Source organism: Anser brachyrhynchus (assembly GCF_964034855.1).
Source record: "Anser brachyrhynchus genome assembly, chromosome: 1".
Lineage (NCBI taxonomy): Eukaryota > Metazoa > Chordata > Aves > Anseriformes > Anatidae > Anser > Anser brachyrhynchus.
Genome location: NC_137694.1, coordinates 60,100,901 through 60,122,520, shown reverse-complemented (window position 1 = coordinate 60,122,520; position 21,620 = coordinate 60,100,901). Strand labels below are relative to the sequence as shown.

General features: G+C 36.0%; 1 protein-coding gene across 18 annotated transcripts in view; it reads left to right on the top strand.

The window, feature by feature from the left end:
• The window catches only part of MYBPC1 (myosin binding protein C1), an 81,915-nt gene that overhangs the window by 20,389 nt on the left and 39,906 nt on the right, over nt 1-21,620 (top strand). For 3 of the 18 annotated variants that reach the window (XM_080558415.1, XM_080558411.1, XM_080558400.1), the window contains exons 2-10: nt 2,555-2,587; nt 5,513-5,554; nt 11,226-11,261; nt 12,604-12,639; nt 15,149-15,253; nt 16,665-16,813; nt 17,015-17,132; nt 18,385-18,436; nt 20,073-20,129. In XM_080558415.1, coding sequence (XP_080414541.1) covers nt 2,555-2,587; nt 5,513-5,554; nt 11,226-11,261; nt 12,604-12,639; nt 15,149-15,253; nt 16,665-16,813; nt 17,015-17,132; nt 18,385-18,436; nt 20,073-20,129 — 628 coding nt within the window. Of the gene's footprint in view, nt 1-2,554; nt 2,671-5,477; nt 5,587-11,225; nt 11,262-12,603; nt 12,640-15,148; nt 15,254-16,664; nt 16,814-17,014; nt 17,133-18,384; nt 18,437-20,072; nt 20,130-21,620 lie in introns of all 18 variants that reach the window. The other 15 variants (XM_080558416.1, XM_080558410.1, XM_080558402.1 and 12 more) reach the window with 11 other exon arrangements.

Genomic DNA, 21,620 nt, shown 5'->3' with positions numbered 1-21,620 from the left:
TGTGCTTACTGCTAGGTAAGCCAGGACTGCAAAGATGTGTGATTTCTGACCAACACCACTGTATGATAGGAGACTTTGCATATTTGTAAAAATGTACAGTGGTCATAATATCAAGTTTTGGTCACAAAGCGTGACTATATTATATCACTGCAAAGCACTGTTTTGTGGAACAGCCATATCTAAACCTTGAGTGTATAGTACACTGATAGGTTTATACTGGCAAAAATGTTTCTAGGAGGAACATGTATTTATTTATACAGTAAACTAAAGATAGTGACTATGTCTAGTTCACTGTGTTGAGTTGATTGCTGCCTTTAATTATAACTAAATGTTAAGTGTGACTTTTCTGAAGGCAAGATAAAATCTTCTACAAAATAAGACCTGTGACATATCTGGTTTTGAACAGAATACAAAGTTATGCCTATTTTTTCCTGGAAAAACATTCACACTTGCTAAACTACTCTTATTATCTGTTGATAATTAGTAGCAACCCAAACGGGCAATCTTTTATAAAAATCATCAATAAATGAAACAATTTGAGTTAAAACAATTAAAAATGCACTTACTTTGAGGACATAGCAGGCCATGAAATAACTTTAAAAATGAAAGAAAAACTCAAGGGAAGTCCCTCAAAACACTCATAACCCTGCCATCTGAGACTGGACAGTGCTTAGATCAGTGAGCCGGGGAGAATTTTCTAATTCAGTAGTAGTAAGAATACTCCCTGTTTCTAGCAACCAAATTTCCAAAAGATAAGTATAATTTCCAATAATTTACAATATTTTCTGCTATTACTTTTTCATACAAGACAAAGACTTCCATACCACAGAGATGAGATTCTATTTGTAGTGGGCGCAGTCAGAAATTTCATGATAATGAAGGGGTGATGTTCTAAAAGGTATTTTTCCTTATGGAAATTTTCATACTGTCCTAGGCCACAAAGAAAACTTTACTATGTTAGTAGGTAGAGCAGTAAGACAAATTGCTATAAAGCTAAACTTTTTTTTTTTTTTTTCCTAATGAGACTCTGTGTCTGCTGGACTTTAATATACATTTTCCTTTTTATTCCATGATAGATGCTGTGACCAGGCTTACAGCATTGAGCCCTTTCCCTCTAGTGAGGGATTCTGTTTGGACCCTCTACAACAATTTGTTATAGTGTTTGTGTATGTGACTGGAAGTTCCTAAAGCATATCACTTTCACACACCCAGCTTAAAATTATCTTTGCACTAAAAGCATTTCTCCCTTTTAAGCATTACATGACTTTGTTAAGAATGAAAAGTATGTTTTCGTTATATTTAGACCTGTGTGCAAAGGAACAGCCTTACCAGCATTTCTGTGTGACAGAAATTGAAACTTTATTTCCTGAATATGAGCTGAGATGGGGTTCCAAATGTTAATGCCCATAAGATGACAAAAGCTAGTATCAGCCTTCTACTATTACACTTGAGGATTTCACCCTTCTAAATCTTTGCTTGTTGCAAGTAGTTGAGCTGTAAGTCAATAGACTATCTCCAATAAACATTCCATTTTCAACCAGTCTAGAGTTCTTATGCTTTTATAGGTTGACAATAAGCTTCCTTTAACTGTTTAAAAATTAAGCTTTATCCAGTTAATTTGTTCTTGTTTTCAGATCAGAGCACATGAGATCCCAAAGGATAACATTAAAATAGGATAGAAAGCCTACCTTCTGTATCACACAAATGAAAAGGGAAGTGATTTAGATCAAAACAAACAAACAAACAAAACCATAAGTGAAAAAAAAAAAAGAAAAAAAAAGAAAAAAAAAAGAAAAAAAAAAGAAACGAACTAACTGTAGGTTCTACATAGAGCAGCTGGACTGATATTTTTTACTTTCTGCTTGCACTGAACACTGAACTCTAGATCTGATGCTGTGGTGAAAATGAGGTCTCTAGATTCTCTGTACATGATCCTTCTCAATTAATGTATCCATTACACTTCACGATTAAAGACCTATCAGGTACTATCCCAGTTGATGGAAAATTTGCTCAAACATTAAGGTATCATCTGACAAAAGTGTATCAGTTATGATGTTGGCTTAGTAAGTTTTTTAACTACAGGCTCGGAACCAACTGACTTTAACAAATCAAACCCAAACTTGAAATTCAATTTGCATTCCATGATATTCCAGAGCTGTCCTAACGCAAAACTGCCTAAACGCACTAGGGTCCACCTATGCAAATTATTGCACCTATGCACTAGGTGCAAATTATGCACCTATGCAAATTATGCACCTATGCACTAGGGTCCACCTATGCAAATTATTATGGAAACATGCATGTAGATAAGTATTATATATCTCCGGACTGAACAAGTTCAATTCCCTCTTTTCAAAGAATATAAGCTTTAGGCTTCTGACCATGTCATTCTAAAGATGCCAAGTATCACCTGTGTGAAAGCCAACAAAATCTGAGAACTGCAATGAATTGATTAAACCAAACTGTGTCCAAATTCAAAAACTATATGCCAAATATACAAAAACTATTTGCTTTTCTTGAAGCTCAATAGCTGTCTTCTTTCTTCATTTTTCAGAGACTGAAACTGAAAATGCACCACCACCTCCAGGTTAGTGTAAAAAATGCTAATTGGTGCTGTAATACTAACAAGATAATTGCATGAGATTAGATACTGCATAGACATACCATGCTGTGTGTTTGTTGTCCTTTTGAAAGTAAGGAGCCAGTAAGAATGGCATGAAAGCCTGCCCAAGTATTTGTGTTGACTTTTCAGATTCAGTTTTTCTTTGGGAGAGACCTCATATTTGCATAATGATGCAAATGAACATTTTCCTGTATATGTCCCTTCAGGGTACAGGAAAATGATGACTGCTTAAATACTGTAGCTAAATTATGCAGTCTTCTTTGATGCCAAACTTCAAGACTTCTTCTTCAAACTTCAAGACTTCTTTGATGCAGTCTTCTTTGATGCCAAACAACATCTAACTACCTAAATATTCCTTTCCATATCCCGTTGAAGGTACAATGTGAGCAAAGATGACAGAATCAAGCATTGGATTCATCTCACCTAATATTAGCCATCTGAAAACATTGCTCCACCTGTAAGCAGTGGAGCAGATCCTGGGATGTATCTGCTCATCTAATGAACGTTTCCTGGATAATGTATCTAAAACATCACTGGTTGTCTGTGTTTAGGCTACTAACCCAAGGAGTCCAGATGTCTAGATTGGAGTGGGTGAATACCTTTGAGGAAGCCAAAGTTAGGTGAGATGAAACTCGTGCATAGGACTAGGGTTTCAGGTAAAGCTGAAGTTCTGTGCAAAGCTGCTACCTTCTCTTTAGTGGGAGATGAAAAGTTATGCAAACCTTTGCCTCATGGATTTGATTTGCATTGAGAAATTTGTACTGTATTCTCAGATGTTGGTTTTTATATATATATATATATATAAAATAAATATATGTGTTACAGTTGTCTAATTTAACCATTTGGTGAGTTTTATTCTCTGTGTAGCTACCTGAGCAGCAATACCAAACAGTATCAGTACTGTACAGCAGTACCAACAGTATTTCCAGTTCACATGTTAAACCTGCATGTACTTACAATCTTGCAAACTGTCATTTTACAAGGCTGATTCAAGACACATTTGTTTAAATGATACATGCTTTCACTAAGAAATGGTAAAGTCTGAAGACAAAAGTATCATTTGCCACAAGGAGTTTCACTTTTAAATAATACTATAATATTTTCATGCTAGTATGAGCTCTTTCATATTGCATATATTTACAATTAAAATTAATATTTCAGTCATGATGGTTACTCTTTTTTTTTTTTCTTATTTTTACTCAACAGTAAGATCTGTACAGTTGATACTCCAAAATATTCACACTGGTGTTCTAAGTAGATACACTTTGTACTTGAATTCATGTTCTTCATCAACCTTAACTTTTAAGTAAGACTGAAATGGCAGACAGGTTCCTATAGACAGAAAGAAATATAATTTTTGAAGCATTATTTGAAAATTTCTACCAATCCTGTCCAATAAATAACATCTTCTTCATTTCTTTTTGAATACACAGGATTAAATACGAAAACATTTCTATAACTACCTTCCTTTTCCCAACACCTTTACTCCCTACAGTCTTCTGTAAAACAAGTAGGGTGTCAGTAAGCCTTTATGGTTAAGAACAATCCAAATTTTGGGGAAGCCATTTTAAGAAGTCCTTCTAGATCTCAATGTCAAGCTATCAGGCTGTTATACTCAGCCATGAATAAGGTTTTCAAATGGGATTTAAACATGCTATCACCTTCCAAGAACAGTGAATTCTCCTAATCCCAGCTATTAGTAGGAAAGGAATGCATTACTGTAGCAAAATTCCCATTAAAAAGGAATGAGTTTGACCATCTGTCCAAGACAGACAATATTCCAGACAACAGGAGCTTTGAAATTCCTAACAACCAGAAGCAGCTAAGGGTCTGTCACACCTACAGAATATGGCCTTGTCTTCCACATTTCAAGTTTTATTTTTGTAGTTAAAACAGCTATGCACATGTGAGCAAGAAATTAGGAATAATATCCACTGGATCTTTCAAATTTTTCCTCCATGACATGAAAGTTATCTTAGCTTCACCTTGAGGGTATTAGTCCATTGACCTTCATCCAAACCCAAGTTATACCAAGTACTTGACAGGTAAGTTCACCACACAAAGTCATTTTTCACAATAAATAGAGTATTGAGTGTGTATTCCTTGAAGTCAGTACAATTCATATGACTTGATGAGCTTCTATGGAAAATGGTCTTGTATGCAAATTGAATGACATAAAACCCAGAAGAATAGGAATCATAATAGGAATCCAATAATGAAATGGAGAAAACTTAGAAAATTTGATTTTGTTCAATCTATAGTTCAAGTTTTCTCACATATACTAGGTTAGAGTTATTTCACATACACCTCATTGGAGTACATGAGAAGCTATCGACTATTCTGATAAAAAAAAACTCAAATCAAAAAGTCTAGGTAAGATGAAAATGATAATGAAGAAGACAATGAGAAATAATCGAGAACACTCTCAATAAACTCTCTCTGTATACTGTCTTAAGGATAAACCACTTAGGGAACGGAATTCTGGATACCGTTAATATTTGGAAGTATCTCATGCATGATCCAAGCTCATTCATACTAACAATGTTATCTAATTCTTTTCAAAGTCTTTTGTAAATAACCCCAAGAACAAAAGACTAACAACTACTTACAAACAACAACAGTATGTTGCTTTCACTGAGTACAAGAACACCTTTTTTTTTTTTTATAATTCATTCAAAACATAGAAAATGCATTGATATGCATGTGTCTATAACAAATGCTTTATGGAATTACAATTGTAAATGATGTATACATGTATATTAATAATTCTTTAACCATGGTTTTTCAATACTAGCAAACCTACAATATTGGTATATATTTTTAATGCTGTGTAAGTTTTTCTTTTTACTTTAAGATCCTCTCAAAAATATACTTGTACTTCCTACACAGAACAAAAAACACCACAGGATGGTGGAACTGAAAAGGGCAAAGGTGAGTTCAAAAATGTATTTCAAAAATGTGCAGTAAAGAGAACATTCCTAAATGCTGTTCTGATGCTGTATTGCTTGAGTAGAAGCTGGACTCAGGATCTTGGTGCCAAATTTTAGAAGTGTGATGTGAAGCTTTCAATATCCTTCTTCTGCATGACTTACCCAGTACAAGCAAATTAAGATTCTTATGAGTATCTTCAAAAGTTCCTTGAACTGACACTGTTTAGCAACAATAACTATACAGACTGTTTTTCTTAATAGATCAAATTTCAAGTGATTTGCATGAGCAGAAAGCCATCTTTAAGTGAATGTGAATGCTGGCACTGACCAAGCTTGCTTAAACTCAGTTACTACACACATTGGTAGCTTTTAAATAGTGGGGAAAATCTATAATTCTAAGCTGTTTCTATTCTATCACAGAAACTTTATATTGCATATTCTACCTTCCAGCATATTCCTCTTTCCTTCCTCATTGGGAGCACAGTTGCTGAGGTCATTAGAAGTTCTGAAAAAAAGTCTTTGAGGACTGTCTACTATGAACAAACACATCACTGTTCCATTACCAATGCGTGTAAAATCTGCTCCATTTTCAATGCATATTTTGTATTGCTGAGATTAGACTCCAGTTCTTTTGGAAGTTCTTCCAATTAAGAAGATACATTTTGAGGGAACTGGGTCAAATTCCACTCCTTTTTGTACTTCCTGCTAAAGTAGAATTCAAACAGCTCATCACCTTATTTTGAAAAGAATAATCTTTTTTATTTTTCATTCTGACAAAAGGTTAAACCAGAAGAAAATATACTTAAAACTGATGCTTGCGTTTTATTTGGCACGGTTTTGCTTTTTCATGGCAAATCAAGAAATGGCTTGCTTGAAAATATGTTCTGCCTTTTGGTCTCCTAGACGAAATCTTGCCTTTTAGACACACTGGATTCACACACTTACAATTGCAGATTTATTTAACAAAGACATGCATGGCCATTTTTCTCAGCAAAATCAAAATGCACCGAGAATATGTGATTCAAATACTCTTTAGAATATAAAATTGCTGAATCAAGCTTCAGTGCATGTTATTTTGCTAGCTATCTTTTCATTGAGCAATTATTTTGACAAACAACATTTTGTGTGAGTAATCAAATCTGTCATCTTGGTAGTGCAAACACAATTCAGGAATAATTTGCATGCCTAATGATAGGAACAAAGATGAAGTTCTTGCCTTGGGCTATTCTAGCAGTTAGTTCTGCTTGGTTTAATCTTGACACGAGAGAAATGGTTGTCCCCGAAGTTAACATGTACGGTGTTCTCTCTACTGTTCACAAGCCTACATTTTATTGAACTAAAAAGAAAACATGGTAGGTATCACATCAAATACTTCTATTATATTTTTATACATGATTATACCATTTCTGTTTTGAATTTAGAGAAGAACACAGGTATTTCCTAAAGGCAAAAAGTCTTTATTGGTGCTTACCCTATCTAGGAGGATTTGCTGCCCAAAAATTGAGATTTCACTGTGGGAGGTATTTCCAGTTTCAATTCACAGTGGCAGCAGCCACCTCAGTAAGAATTCCAGTGAAAATCTGAATACTGATATGTAGAAAGAATAACCTTCTGTCATGCTCCAGTGGAACTGTCAACTTTGCAAAGCAATGTATATGTCAATGCCAAACACTCAGCATTTTCAGCAGCAGTATTTGTCTTTTTTTTTTTATGACACAAATACATTTGTTGAACAGTATAATGCCATTGTTCCTATCAGCTACTGCTTTGTTGCAAAGTGTCACCAACAAAGGAAAAGTACATTTTCTGAAAGTAATTCCTTCATGTTTGATTGTCAAAAGAAAATCTTTATAATGGTGATCATGATGCACAAATCAGGAAAAGGTTCCATTTCTCCCATTTGTCCATAATCAACAAGAAAATGAGGCCAGAACCAGCCAGAGGTCAGCTTTGTATAAGCTACTTATAAAACAGTGTCTGTAATTTCAGAAATAAGAGATTTAGGTACTTCTCTGAATGGGGAATGAAATAGAAAAAAATTCATATCTGAGTTCTACAGTGATCCTAAGATACCTGGGTGCTAGCAGTTGTGACTCCTTTGTTGATAATTTACAAAAAACTGCATGTAGGAATCTGGGATGGCCCTCTTCAGTACAATCAGACAATGCCTGAACCTGGTGTCTAGGAAAGAAAGCTTGGTCCATAATTATGGAGCACGGGGTCCTAAATTTTCCCCTCATTTCTAAGATGATGTTAGCTGCAGAAGTTAGCACATGAAGTATACCTATCTGTGTATCTGTTTTACTGTTCTATTTCTTTTTAGTAGCTACTGTCTGTGTGAAATTAAATATTTATGTCCCTTTATGTTCACTGTAAAGTTAAGAAAGGAAGGGCTGTGTGATAAACTCTTTGTTATCTTGTCATTTTGCTGTAACATCAGTAGTTCACAGCAGTAATTTATTTGTGTGTATGTGTACAATAACAATTTATAGTATTTCTAGTTTGAAAAACATCTGAATTTTGTGAAAAAAATGATACACATGAGCGTACCTTTTATCTCCAGATCAAAAAGTGACTCAGCAGAAATCCTGCCTAATTTACTATGTTATCCTGAACTCATTCATTTTACATTCTTCTGCTTTTGTTTTTAATTTCAGTATTATCTTACACATTGGCTATTGTTATAATTGTGTTTCTAATTGTTGGAATAAATGAACTTTAATATCAATTTGCTCATTCCTTTTTAGGTCCAATCCAGCTATTCAGATTTACTTATCTCTTTTCTCTAGGTTACATCCAACCATCTACTAAAATGTCTGCATGTTTCATTCTTGTATTTCTTCAGGTTTCACTTATCCATTCATGTCTCTACTAAAATTCCATTGCTGATGTATGTACTTTAGTTTCTGAAGGGACAAGTCCCATTGATGGGACTGGTGAATGCTCTTTGAAAATCAGATGTGTAACTGAAGGCAACTAAATTTCAAACTATTTGTCTTAGGAGGCTTAAAGTGTGCTCAATAATTCCAGCATAAACTAAAATGGCAGAACCAGTTGGTTGAGTTACTCTCAAATTATTTATGTAGAGTGAAGACGGGGGTTCACTCTTAGTGATATTTATCTACTTCCTGTCTTAACCCTGAAGACTTACTCCAATGTGCAGTAATACAAAAAAAAAATTTAAGGTGCTCTAAAGTCAACTGCAGCTGCAAACAGTGTCTCTGCCCTGGGCAGAACTCCTGCTTACATATTCCTGCCATATCTCTCATGCCAGCTCCCTTGGTCATCAGTGAGTGACACCAAGGGAACACTAAAGAAAGATCAATAAGTTCACCATGTCTGTTCACCAATTAAATCAAGTTTGAGATGATGCTCAAGTGGAGAAAATTTCAAAATTCACATGTTCAGTTATGTGGGACCAGACTTTTGACATTGACACATGGTTTTCAAGTATTCTTTTTAATGGTTAAAATAATAATAATAACAACAACAACAATAATAATAATAAAAAGTAAAATAAGAGCTTAGAATGATTTTGCCACTTCTGAAAAACATTAAATTTCTCAACAATGTGACTGATGGCAGAATCTCAGCTTCCATTTTTGTGTAACAGATTTCAAATCAAGGGAAAGTAGGTCTAAAATTCCACAGACACATTTGCAGTGGAATTACTTAGCCTTGCATTAATTTAATTGCTAGCACAATATGTTAAAAAATCTGACATGACTTTGTCATTACTTTGCTTTCATTGAAAATGAGTATCTTCAATGTCTGCTGATGCCAATGGAAGATTCAGGTGGTGAGAACTTTTCCACTTAATGTATGCTTTTCCTTCCCTTCCCCTTCCCCTTCCCCTTCCCCTTCCCCTTCCCCTTCCCCTTCCCCTTCCCCTTCCCCTTCCCCTTCCCCTTCCCCTTCCCCTTCCCCTTCCCTTCCCCTTCCCCTTCCCCTTCCCCTCCCCTTCCCCTTCCCCTTCCCCTTCCCCTTCCCTTCCCTTCCCTTCCCTTCCCTTCCCTTCCCTTCCCTTCCCTTCCCTTCCCTTCCCTTCCCTTCCCTTCCCTTCCCTTCCCTTCCCTTCCCTTCCCTTCCCTTCCCTTCCCTTCCCTTCCCTTCCCTTCCCTTCCCTTCCCTTCCCTTCCCTTCCTTTTCCTTTCATTTCCTCTATTCCTTTTCTCTTTCCCTTTTCTCTTTCTTTTTTTCTTTAAAAAACACATTTATAAGATAACAAATTAATCCTTCATGTGCAAGGCTTCTATTGCAACTGACATCCTCTTCCCAAGGGAATTTTTAAAAGAAGTCTAATGAATCATTAAAAAGGAATGAGTAACATGACAGGGATAAGCATTTAAATTCGGCTATCAGACCAACCAACCTTCAGTGGTCTATCAAGCATAAAATTTAATACAAGCAGAATTCTTTAAAATGCAATTAAACCTTATGTGTTTTTGCCATAGGTATTGCATTTGTCCTTGAAAAAATAAAGACAAATTTAAAGATGACTTCAGAGTTAAAAGTTGATTCTGGAAACCCAAATCTGGAAAAATTCTAATTAAAAATGTGGGTTAATATTATTCTAGTTCAACTATCTTTTCCTCCACTTTGAAATGTTCTCCAGCTTATTTTTTGTTACATTTTAAAAGACATATTGTTATCTTTGCTTTACATATATATTAGATCCTAAATATATCTAGTTTATTCCAGCCTTTCTGCTAAACATATCTTTATTTTATTTTTATTTTTTTTAATTATTTGACTTTTAAGACCTTTCATGTATTTTTATCAGAAACTGGTATCTCTGGGATTTCTTGTCAACATCTAAAATTCAAAGAGATTTAGGGGATTGTTATAAAATTAGTCTTTACCTTATTCTGGATTTCTGATACTCATGATTACAATATTTCAGGTTTAATGTCATTTTCATGTTTTGTAGGCTTTTGGTTTATATAAATACATATATATCATTGTACTTTATGAGATTAAATGTTTTTAAATGCCTGGATTTTGATTTCTTCTGGTTATTTAATACCTGATGATTGTTAACATTCAGTGTGCTTAAAAGGAAAATCCAGTGTGATGATCATAGTTCTGTCTCTATTTTAAGGCATTATCTTATAACATGCGGGGGGGGGGAACAAGTTGTTTATTCCTTGCATTTTATATTAGTATTCCAATAAAGAAATTATTAAGTATAAATACAGGGGACTATTTTTAACTGTTGCATATCTTGACTTAAATGTTGCTGAATGCATATATGGTGCACATTTTAATTGCAGACACGGACATCAGAGAAATGGCATCTTCCTCAGAAGGTCAGATATGTGATTGACCTTGATTTCATTGTGGCTTTTTATGTATTTACTGTGGATTACATCTCTAACAAACAGAACCACTCAGCAGCTTCCATATAAACTCATGATTTAATAATAGATCACTGTTCACATCTCATTTTTCTTTTACTTGCTTGAAACATCAAGGTTTACCATTTCAGCTACTGAATTACGCAAAGCTTTCTTCATCAGTTTGAAGTTTCCATTGTGAGTGCTCCTGACTATTATGATTTTTCCCTTTCTTTTGCAGGTTTTACATTTTCACATAGTTGTTTTAAAGCAGATGATCGCCTGTGCTTTGAGTTTCTTTACGCAGTTTTTTTTCATTTGTATTTCTTTTCACAGATGAAGATGACACTTCAGTTAGTACACCACCAGCAGGTTAGGATTGACTGTGATAGTGCTTTGTGTGTGTATGTATGTATGGATTTTTCTCATGACTATTAATGAAGAAAGAGTCCAAACTTTTGGACTGAACTCAAAACATACTCATTAGAGAATAAGATTTTTGCGGTACCCAAAATTAAAGTAATCCATGTTCTGAAGTACAGGACCTTCATACCAGACAAGTTTCTTTCTGGTCCTGTCTTGAGGTTTTTGTTAGAACTTTTGCCATTGGAAGGTAAAAATCAGTAAACATCTCTGAAGGCAATTCCCCTTGTCTGTTACTATTGACAAATACAGAATGCATTTCTAGGTTAATCTTGAGACCAAATTCCAGAATTACAAATAAAATAGTTGCCTTATAATTTCAAAATAAATTTATCCACAGAATTGTCTAACACCGCTCCTTAGGCTGTATGCCTTACCTACAAAATGGGTAGTTTTAATTTACCACTCCAAGCCATCACTGCCAAGCTGGCAGATAAAATGCCTTGGGTAGCTGGCAGAAGAAAAGCATCAGTACAGGGGTCATTCATGGTAGATGTGACATGGGCAACACTTCACCATTGTTTGCTTAAAGAAAAACGACGTTTTTTAAAGAGATTAGACTGTGAATGAAACACAGATTTTGGACACTAAAAAGGCTTTGCAGTGTGTCAAATGAAAAACTTTTGATCTTTCTTAAAAAAAAAATAATAAGCCAGTTAAAACTTTTAACTAAAAATACTTTGAATCATCTTCACTGCCTTAAATGATCACATTTTCTTTGTCCATTCCAAAAGACTTTGTATTATTAACCATGGCCTGAATGCTATCTGGAAAGTCAGTAGCAGTACATTGATTTACACTGTCAGAGCTCACTGGTAAGAGCTAAAAATATAAATAATGTTTTAAATCACAAAACCCTAACATTTAATTTCAATTATTAATAATTTTTTAAACATAATAAATAAATAGACTATTTAAACAATTCAGAGTACTGTTCCCTCAGAAAAATATTGAAGAATATAAAACAATCTCTTATCTAAAACCACCCTAATCATGAGGAAAGTATCAGCTTCATTGAAACCTTCTAAAAATGAACCACTAAAAATAAAATCTTGAATGGGAATTGAACTGAATTTAGGTTTTCTAGAGAAAAGGGGAAAAGATTTCTGAATTTTTTTTTTTCTAAGCTGTCCACTTCCTTTTTCTGGTGTTCAGCCTCATGGGTACAGTCCTAATTTTTTATTCTAATCTTCTTGCATGAAGAATCAATGTTCTTAAAATCCCAATGACCTGAGGTCAGTTAAACTGTGATCTCTGAGCTGGTGTCACCTAAATTGCTCTTCCCTTTCAGATGGGATGTCTAAGCCAGCGGAAAGAAAAGATTCAGGTGAGAACTCCTGAACAACATGTTGAAACACTCCAAATTTTACATGATAAAATCATTATTAATGAGTTATTTATTAAAGATAGTGCTTAATTTTAATTCCACTGTTTATACACATTAACTTTTCAAATGCTTTTAAATATCAGATTCTTAAATAGGTTTCTAGCAGCTAAACCGAGAGAGAGAAGGCTTTGATGCACCAGACAGGACATGTATCAGTCTTTACACATACATACATACCTATCTATCTATATATATTTCCATATAGATAGATATGCAACTATTCCCTTCCTCAGCCTACAGGGTGGCAGTGGCATACCTGAATCCCATACACAGTCCCCAGGAGACTTGTAGGAGAATGGCTTCTTCTCACAGCTCAAAGGATGGTGGGGAGAACTTAGCAAAGTCATAACCTCTTTCTTCCTACTCTGCCAGGTAACGCATACTACACCCAGTTTTGTGGTTTCAGGATTTGCAGCCTCTGGAACAAAATGAGCAGCAGGTACTTCAACCATGGTTATTGACCCGGCATAGCAGCCTATGCCAGGCCCACGAGGCAACGTCAAACCCACGTTTTGTTCTGTTTGTTTAATAAACAGGAAAAAGCTAATGTCCAGAGGTGATGATAATATGTATGCATTATTTTATGTGGTACTGAATTAATGAGTCTATGTAAGTTTCTTCCATTTATTAATATCCTTTTTTCCATTTCACCCTGTGGTGTCTCAGGTTCATTACTGCACGTGACAAGTTCCTGTTCCAAGCACTGTTAGATCCTTCTGTTCATATCAGTAACTCTCACTTGTTCTTAAGTGTTTCCATATACTAGTATACTATATCAGCATAATCTAAATATCTAGAGTATATAGAGTATATATAGATATGTATCTATATATATTTGTGTGCATGTATGTCTGCATATGTCTTCATATATGTGTATATACGTGTGTATATACATGTATGTCTTTACATGTGAAAAATATTGTACAAGCAGAAATATACAGAGGTATTAGGCACACCATACATAATTCATTGAAAGAATTAAAGGCAAAGATGTTACAGCAGAGCTATCTAGCATTTTGATGTCTTTTTGAAATTTCTAATAGACTTCAGGATAATAAAAACAGTTTAGATGCATTTTCTATGGTTGTCTATTGCAATAGCAATTTTCATGAGTTGAAAAGGTTCCCATAGTATTAATCTCTATGAGATAGAAGGACAATTTTGACTTCTAGCAAACTAGTTTCAACAGAAAATACTGAGCAGGGAAAGGATCTTTAAATTTCAGAACATGGCTTGAGAAGATGAAAAAAGTTGTTCAATTGGCTCATCATTTGTAGTAGTTACAAAACCAAAATCAAAAGAGCATTGGATAAACTACAGAAAGCTATCTTTGATTCAGAAAAAACTAGAAGTCCCTTGGGAGCAAGAGATGCAGCTCTGGTTTGAAAGACGTGGCCTGCTTTGTTTGGTATAGCTGAACATTTCCACATTTGCCCTGCTCTTCAGTACTGCCAGGGTAGCACTGGCTTTACTCATTTTTACCTATGAACTGACCAGAGCTCCTCAAAAGAAAAGAGATGTGACAAGTTCTTTCTTGGAATGAGACGTACTTTGCCTTTCGGTAGACAGGTACCCTCTCTTGGTAGAGACAGTCACTATCTTGCTCTCCCTGCCTTTTCTGTTAGGAATTAGCTTTAAGCATGCTTTTGCATGCAAGAAATAACCGCACAACACAAAGCCCTGGATATTCAGATAAGCAGAAACACCAGGAACACACAGCTGTGCTGGCACAGTTTTCTGCCTTGGGAACGTTGCTCACTTGCTTCTTCTCTCACTACCATTACTCCTTTTCAGTTCCAAAATCTGTTTCTAGAAGAGAAGATGCTGTGCCTGAACATGTGATGGAATCATTTGCATCTGATGAACTATTTCTCTGTAATGATCAATTCCCAAACTCTTTGTTTCTATCATGGTAGAAGAGAACAAAGCTCAAAATTAAGCTTCATCAGTGGCCTATTTTGGAAGCAAAAAGGACAAACTAGCTTGTACAATCAACTGAGTTTGAGTTTGGGAGACACTCACAGAAACGATGCATCATCTGTGTTTTGTGTGTGGTTATAGCTGTTTGTGTTTTCAGAACCTCCATCTCTGGTTTCCCTTCTGAAAAACAAAAAGCTGACCTTTGTGTATTGCCTCTGTAAAGCACTCATGGTTGAATGCTGGTGCCATTCAAGTTGCCCAGTACCCGCCCTGGCTGATCAGGTTGCTCTCTCTTCTTCCGTACGAGTTTCATTTTCTGTCACCACAGAGGTAGCATTCTTTCAGGAACTGTACACAATGTGACAGCCAATCCATGGATGTCAGTGTGAACAAAAACTTACATATTTTTCAGGACATCTGAAGAAAGAGGTAATAGGGTTAGACAGTTTAGTGAGTTCAGGTAAGTGTATTATGGAGGGAGTAAAACATGCTCAGATAATTGATATTTCCCTCTCTCCTTGCATCTCAGTATGGTCAATTGGAGATGGAGCTCCAGAGGAGACAGAAAAACGTGATGACTCCCAGAGATCCACCTTATTCGTCGAAAAACCTCAGAGTGGTTCAGTGAGTGTTGGTAAGTGCTTGGAAACAAAATTAAAAGCCACTTCCTGAGAGACAGAGACAGAGACTGAAAAGAAGTATGTGCATTTCATAAAGCATTCAAGTTTCTGCCCCCAGCTACAAATACTTCCACTGATTTTAGTTGAATGTGAAGTCCACTCTTTGAAGGCAAAACAGAATTTAAAAAGAGAAGCAAAAATAAATAAATAAATAGAATTCAAAACTAACTTAAATAATTTACTGGGCACAATGGCTAGGAGTTACAGTTTTTGGAGAAGAGAGCTGATTACTATGATGCTGTTGGTTGGAACGTTATTGATACGTCAGGAAGATCTCATCTACACAGAGGCCTGCGGAGTAGCCTAAAGATCCACAGGTCAACTTTTATGCACTGCAGCTGCATGTAAATCAGCAAGTAGATTGAGCTGATTAATAGGAGCAAATTTGTAAGGAGGCTGGCCGAGTGGAACTGTCGCCCCTAATATAACCATTCTGGGGGATTTGCTCTGGATTATCTCTAGTCTACTGGTCTAAATACCTTCTAGCAGTTGGAGCACAGGAAGTACACTCTCAGAGCACGTCTTTGGTTTTAATTTCATCCCAGAGGAATTCACTGCAAGCAGTCTGCGACCCTTCTGTGAAGTAAGCCAGACCACAGTAAATGGGGAGAGCAAGGAGGTTCAAACTGCACTTCTGAGCCATACTAACATGTCAATGTAAGCAGTGTAGCAGCACAGCAGCAGTGGTGCCAAGTTCAGTACAGGTTACTTAAAATGTCTGTTATGTACAGAGATACACTAGTAGGTAGGCAGATGGGTTTTTCTTACACACTCCTACTATTTTTCTCGGTTTCTGAGAAGAAAAAGAGAATTTTGAGCAGATTTATTTGGAAAATAAATATAAAGAATTAGCTGTATTCTTCTCTGGAACCCCTGAATGTTAGGATGGAAATTCCCAAATTACTGTTTACAGAAGAATCTTTTCCTTCCCTTTTCACCTTCCAGAATTAATGATAGAAATAGATGAAGAGCTCCAGACTTTCTTTTCCAGACTGGAGTTTATTTATGTTACAACTGCCTAGCAGCCTAGGAACGTGCATGTTTATTTTAAGCAAGGAAATGCAAGTATTGGGAACAATTCGCCCATGACAACATGGAGTTTTGCCTCAGCTAATTTTTCCTGCTTCTTAGTTTGGCTCAAGCTCCACATTGTCACGGGTAGAAGGCTTCCAGACCCCAAATAATTAATCTTTGTAACACTCTGCAGTGTATATTCTCATAGCCTCTGTCACCCCCTCTGATTCTTACTGTCATGGTAGTGCTAACACATGGAGACTGGAAGGAGCCGTTGTAAATGAAACTTGTACAACTGTGACTGAGCTATCGTGGTCCTCAATTATTGTCTTTTTTTTTTTTTTTTGAAAGGTGGGAATATTACATTTATAGCCAAAGTAGAAGCCAAAGATCTTCTCCGAAAGCCAAATGTTAAGTGGTTTAAAGGAAAATGGATGGACCTGGCCAGCAAAGCGGGGAAGCACCTACAGCTGAAGGAGTCATTTGAGCGTCATACTAAGGTGTGCCTGTTTTTCCTTTTCACAGGGACAAAGCTCCAGAGAGCTTAAAGATCAGTTTTAGACAATAGGCAGAATTTCAAGAGAAGTGGATTCTAACCCTGGCCTCACCATACTGGTTTAGGTCTGGAAAACAAAACTTTTAACTTCTGCTTTATGCAAGTGTATCCCCCATATTAATAAACAATTATGTTTGATTTTTAGATTCACACATTTGAGATGCATATCATTCAAGCTAAGGAAAACTACGCAGGGAACTATCGCTGTGAAGTATCTTACAAGGACAAGTTTGACAGTTGCTCTTTTGACCTTGAAGTCACTGGTAAGATTCCACTTGCATCTGTAAAGCTTTATAAATATAGATGTATATTTACCTGAAATACCACATCATTTTGTTCAGAACCTTATCATAGATGGCAGAGAATTAAGCATCTGTGATTTCGTATATAAACATTGGGATAAATACTCTGCGGGACATTTAGGTTTGATCCAAAAATTAGAAAAGCTGGCAGATTAAACTCCCATTGAATTCAAATCAGGCTGCAACACACAAGACAGAGAACCAGGCCTAGGGCTATTCAGAGAGTGAGGTTTTGTCTGGCAGCCTCTGAGGAGTGGGAGGTGTAGAGGGCACCGCTCTCCAGTGCTCACACCCTGCTCAGGCATGGTGTGATCATACCTCAGAAAGCCAGATTTCTTCTACACCATGTGAAAACAATGAATAGCCCAACAAGAAGAGCACTGGAGATTTATATCTTTGCCTGTTTCTGCATTCTAATAGGTCTGACTGGCAAACATTAACCCGCAGTCTTATCTTTTCCTTTGAGAGCACTTCTGCCAGCACAACACTGCACGCATACCTGCACGATCAGCCTGAGAAAGACAGATTGTCCTCCGAAATTCCAGGGACAGCAGCCAGCAAACCAAATAGTTGTTCACCTGAGTAAAACACGCCCACGAAACGGCCCAGACTGGGTTGTTTTTTCACCAGTCAGGGCAAGTAGGCCACAGTGAAGGGGATGTTTAATGGCTGACTGACAGCCCAAGGGGCACAGGAAGGCCTGTGTACTCAGAGGTCTGCTAGCCAGGAGCCCGTGTGGCTGCATCCAAGCACTTGCTGTGGATCAGAACCTCTTAATCCGATTAAGACTGGCACAGAGGAGTAATTCACACAAAGCCAAGAGTCAGCATGGGCCTGTAGCCATGAGAAGACTGCCCTTTTCCTCTGAGGCTCGGCATATTGAGAAAGTGAGAGATGCAAGTGGGAGAGAAAGGGTAGGGAATGGGAAGAAAAAGGCCAAAGCCTGTGTACAGGCAGGAAGGGGTTGTGAGAGAAACACCGCTGAGACGGATCTCCTATGCAGAACTGCAAGAAGTAGGTCAGGGAAATTCATTAAGTAAACTTGGCTTATCACTGAGCAGCTTCATATCTATCAGAACTTATGTCAAAGGTACACAAACTGTGATCATTTAGCTGGAAACAGAACAAATTTCACATGCCAAATCGCATTGATTACATAAACTACATCAATTTCAAATTACATTATTAATTCCTGTATACTGTTACTTCACAGAATCTTCTCAAGCTGCTCCATCCATTGACATCAGATCTGCTTTCAAAAGAAGGTAACAACCGCTGATCCCATGAAACTCCTCAGTAATGGATGCTGGTAGCGTGTACAGAACTTGCATCAATCTTGGCAGGCAGTTGTATCAAGTAACTTCGCACTGGTTTTGGAAATAAAAATTTAAAAAATGGAGCTTAAGGTATTTGTTAGTGGTTAAGAATGAAATAGCTACAACACAGACAGTACTCTTCTGTAAAACTACAATGCCATTGCTTTAAGGGAAGGTGCAATATTTAAGGCAATTCAATATCTGATTCTTCAGAGGTTTTTAAAAACATATTTTCATTCACTAAAATATTTCACCACATTCCTGAAAATTGTCAGCTATGACATGAAAGACCCTGGTCCCAATCCTATACTGATCAAAAGCAGAGACGAAAAGGACACTGATTTCAAGAAGACAGGAGCTGGCCTTATCTTATCCTACAGTAAAAAAGTCATAAGGCCATCTTTAGAGAAAAACAAAAAATTATATATATACATATAAATATATAAATATACATGAAATATGCAGAAAATATAAAAAAATAATATATGCACAGGCTGTAAGGTATTGTGTCTGAAGTTTTATTTCCTTCTTAGTTACCTTTGTTATAAAACAACAAATAAAATCATCTTTATATTTTATTGTGAAAATTGTCATACAAGGACAGAAGTATTCAGACTGAAGATGTTTTATAGATAGAAAATGAATGCAGTTTATTAATTTACACGTATAAGCAAAGTTGTGACTAAGAAGTAACTGCTTTTATTTAGAGAGATTTGATTTAAAGAGTAAAGACAAAAGATGTTACGTTAAAGGTGCACACCTCTCTTCAGCACATCTTTTTTAAAGTGCAATAATTTTTTTAAAGTGCAATAATTTTTAACTGCAATAATTACTGCCCAATCAGATGAGGATATCTCTGAATATTGTCTGTTTTTCTAAGGAATACCTAGCATGCAAAATCATGGATAAAATACTGGCATTGTTTGACTTACCATTCACAGGATTTTCCTGTTTGCAAACATTAAGGGCATTATTTTGTTTATATTCATTTGTATAATAAGGTTTTACTGCTTCAGGTTACATTAAAGAAAAATATGCACCTTCATAATAATATGATTTCATCTGTAAAAATATACAATGTACTGTTTTTAACTTTCTCCCTTCATTTAGAAAGTTAAGTCTTAAGTATAATGTCAAATGGTATTTGACACAGACATACATTGTTAAAAGCACCACGCAGCAATACAAATCTTTGTTTTACATTCATAGCAAAAGATCAGCACAAGCCCTTTGTTTTTATACAGATACACGATGTAAATGAAAAACAAAGCTCGTTGTGTTGACTAGCTCACGTTCATTTGTGTTACTGAAATCTAACACAAATCTTGGCAAATTTATGTATGCAGTTACAAAAATTTGTCATCAAAGTATAATAACAAGCAATACAAACCTTTGTGTTATTTTTCACAAGTGTCTAAAGTAACATAACTTGTGTGAAAAAGAATACAAGTTTGTGTTGATTTTATACCATTAGCTGTGTGTCTGGACAGTGTTGAGTATGAGAGATGTGCAGAAAGTTTGCAATGTGTGTTGTCTAAGTTTTTGTGTATTAAACAAAGATTTGATCTTTTTCTATTAATAACAGCGGTGATGGACAAGACGATGCAGGAGAACTTGACTTTAGTGGTCTCCTGAAACGTAGGTGAGAACCAAGTGATGCAGTGAGCAGGTGTGGATTGCAAACCATTAGGTTCGCACACAGAAAGAGTCAGGTGTAGCATTAATAACTTTTTAAGACTTTTCTGACCTTTCATTTTTTTCAGTGTTTCTAACTATCATTCTCATAGTATAATATGCAAATATTCAGTTAATTGTACCTTTAAGTGTGCTGTAAAGAAAACTCAGACTTGAGTGTACTGGGAAAAAAGTAAGCCACAACCTAAAGAGATCAATAACATTTAGTCTACTTGCTATTTCTTTTGTGTTTGCATGGAGGCTTGAGGGGGAGAATTTCCTACGCAGGGATGAGCAGTTCAGAAAATTGGGTCTGTTGCAAGAGCAAAGAGCTGCAAGGGTTGAATTTACCTCTTTGGGCACATCTTAATTTGATTTCATAAGCATTGCAATACAAAAAATCATATTATGCTTTCAAATCATAGAGACTGGTATTCTTTGTAGCTTTCTGTTTCAACAAGTACACACTAATATTCAATGGTGGTTTATTCACCTTAAATACTGTGATGGAGAAAAACCTGGGCCTGTGTCTCTGGTTCACCTTGAAAATCTGGTGATATAGTAGCTATGCTGTTAGCTATTTCAGGCTTTAAACCCAGGTTAGTCTTTTAACAGATTAAGAAACTTCCAGGAAAGGAAGAATTGACCTTACCCAACCTTCATCTGCACCAGTTAGTCAGCTCCTCTTTGTTTGTTTTTTTAATTTATCAAAAAAAAAAAAATGTATATGCCATGGAAATCAATGGTAACTGACCACAGAGATCTGGGAAACGAACCACATTCTTTATTTTATCTACCACTTACTCTGAAAGAGAAAAACCCAATATACGGTATTAATTACATTTAAAAGTTCACAATAGGATCATGGACTATGATGGGGAGAAGAGTATTTTGGCAACTAAAGCAAGACTGAAGTGAAAACAGGAAGGCTGAAGATAAATGTAGGAAGCGAAAGAATTACGTGAACCAATTCAAATATACCAGGTCTTTGGTTTTTTTAATCTTCTCATCCCTTATTAGGATCTTCAGTTTGACTTTTTATCATACTAATACAACTTACCGTAAGAGTTCTCATGACTGCCTGGGGGGTGTTTTACTAACAATGTGAGGTGCATGTAAGAGGTCTTGGTGTTTTCGTGGAAAGAGAAATGTGAAAAATACTTGTTATCATTTCACTAAAAAGTAACTCACATGTTTTATAAGATAAATACTGTATAGCCATATAAATGTAGTATAAATATCATGTGGTTAATGGGCAAAGCAAACTTTTACTTTATAAACACCATTTAATTGTGGTGAAAGCAGTGTCTCACCTCCTTGCTTCAAGCACTGAAATGCAACCTCATACTTATGAGCTTAATTAAATGGTAAGGCGGCTGCTTAATCCACAGTGTGGATATTAGTAGCCATTTCAATTATAAAAATAAATGTTTTCATTTCAGCGTTTCAAAAGGCAGCG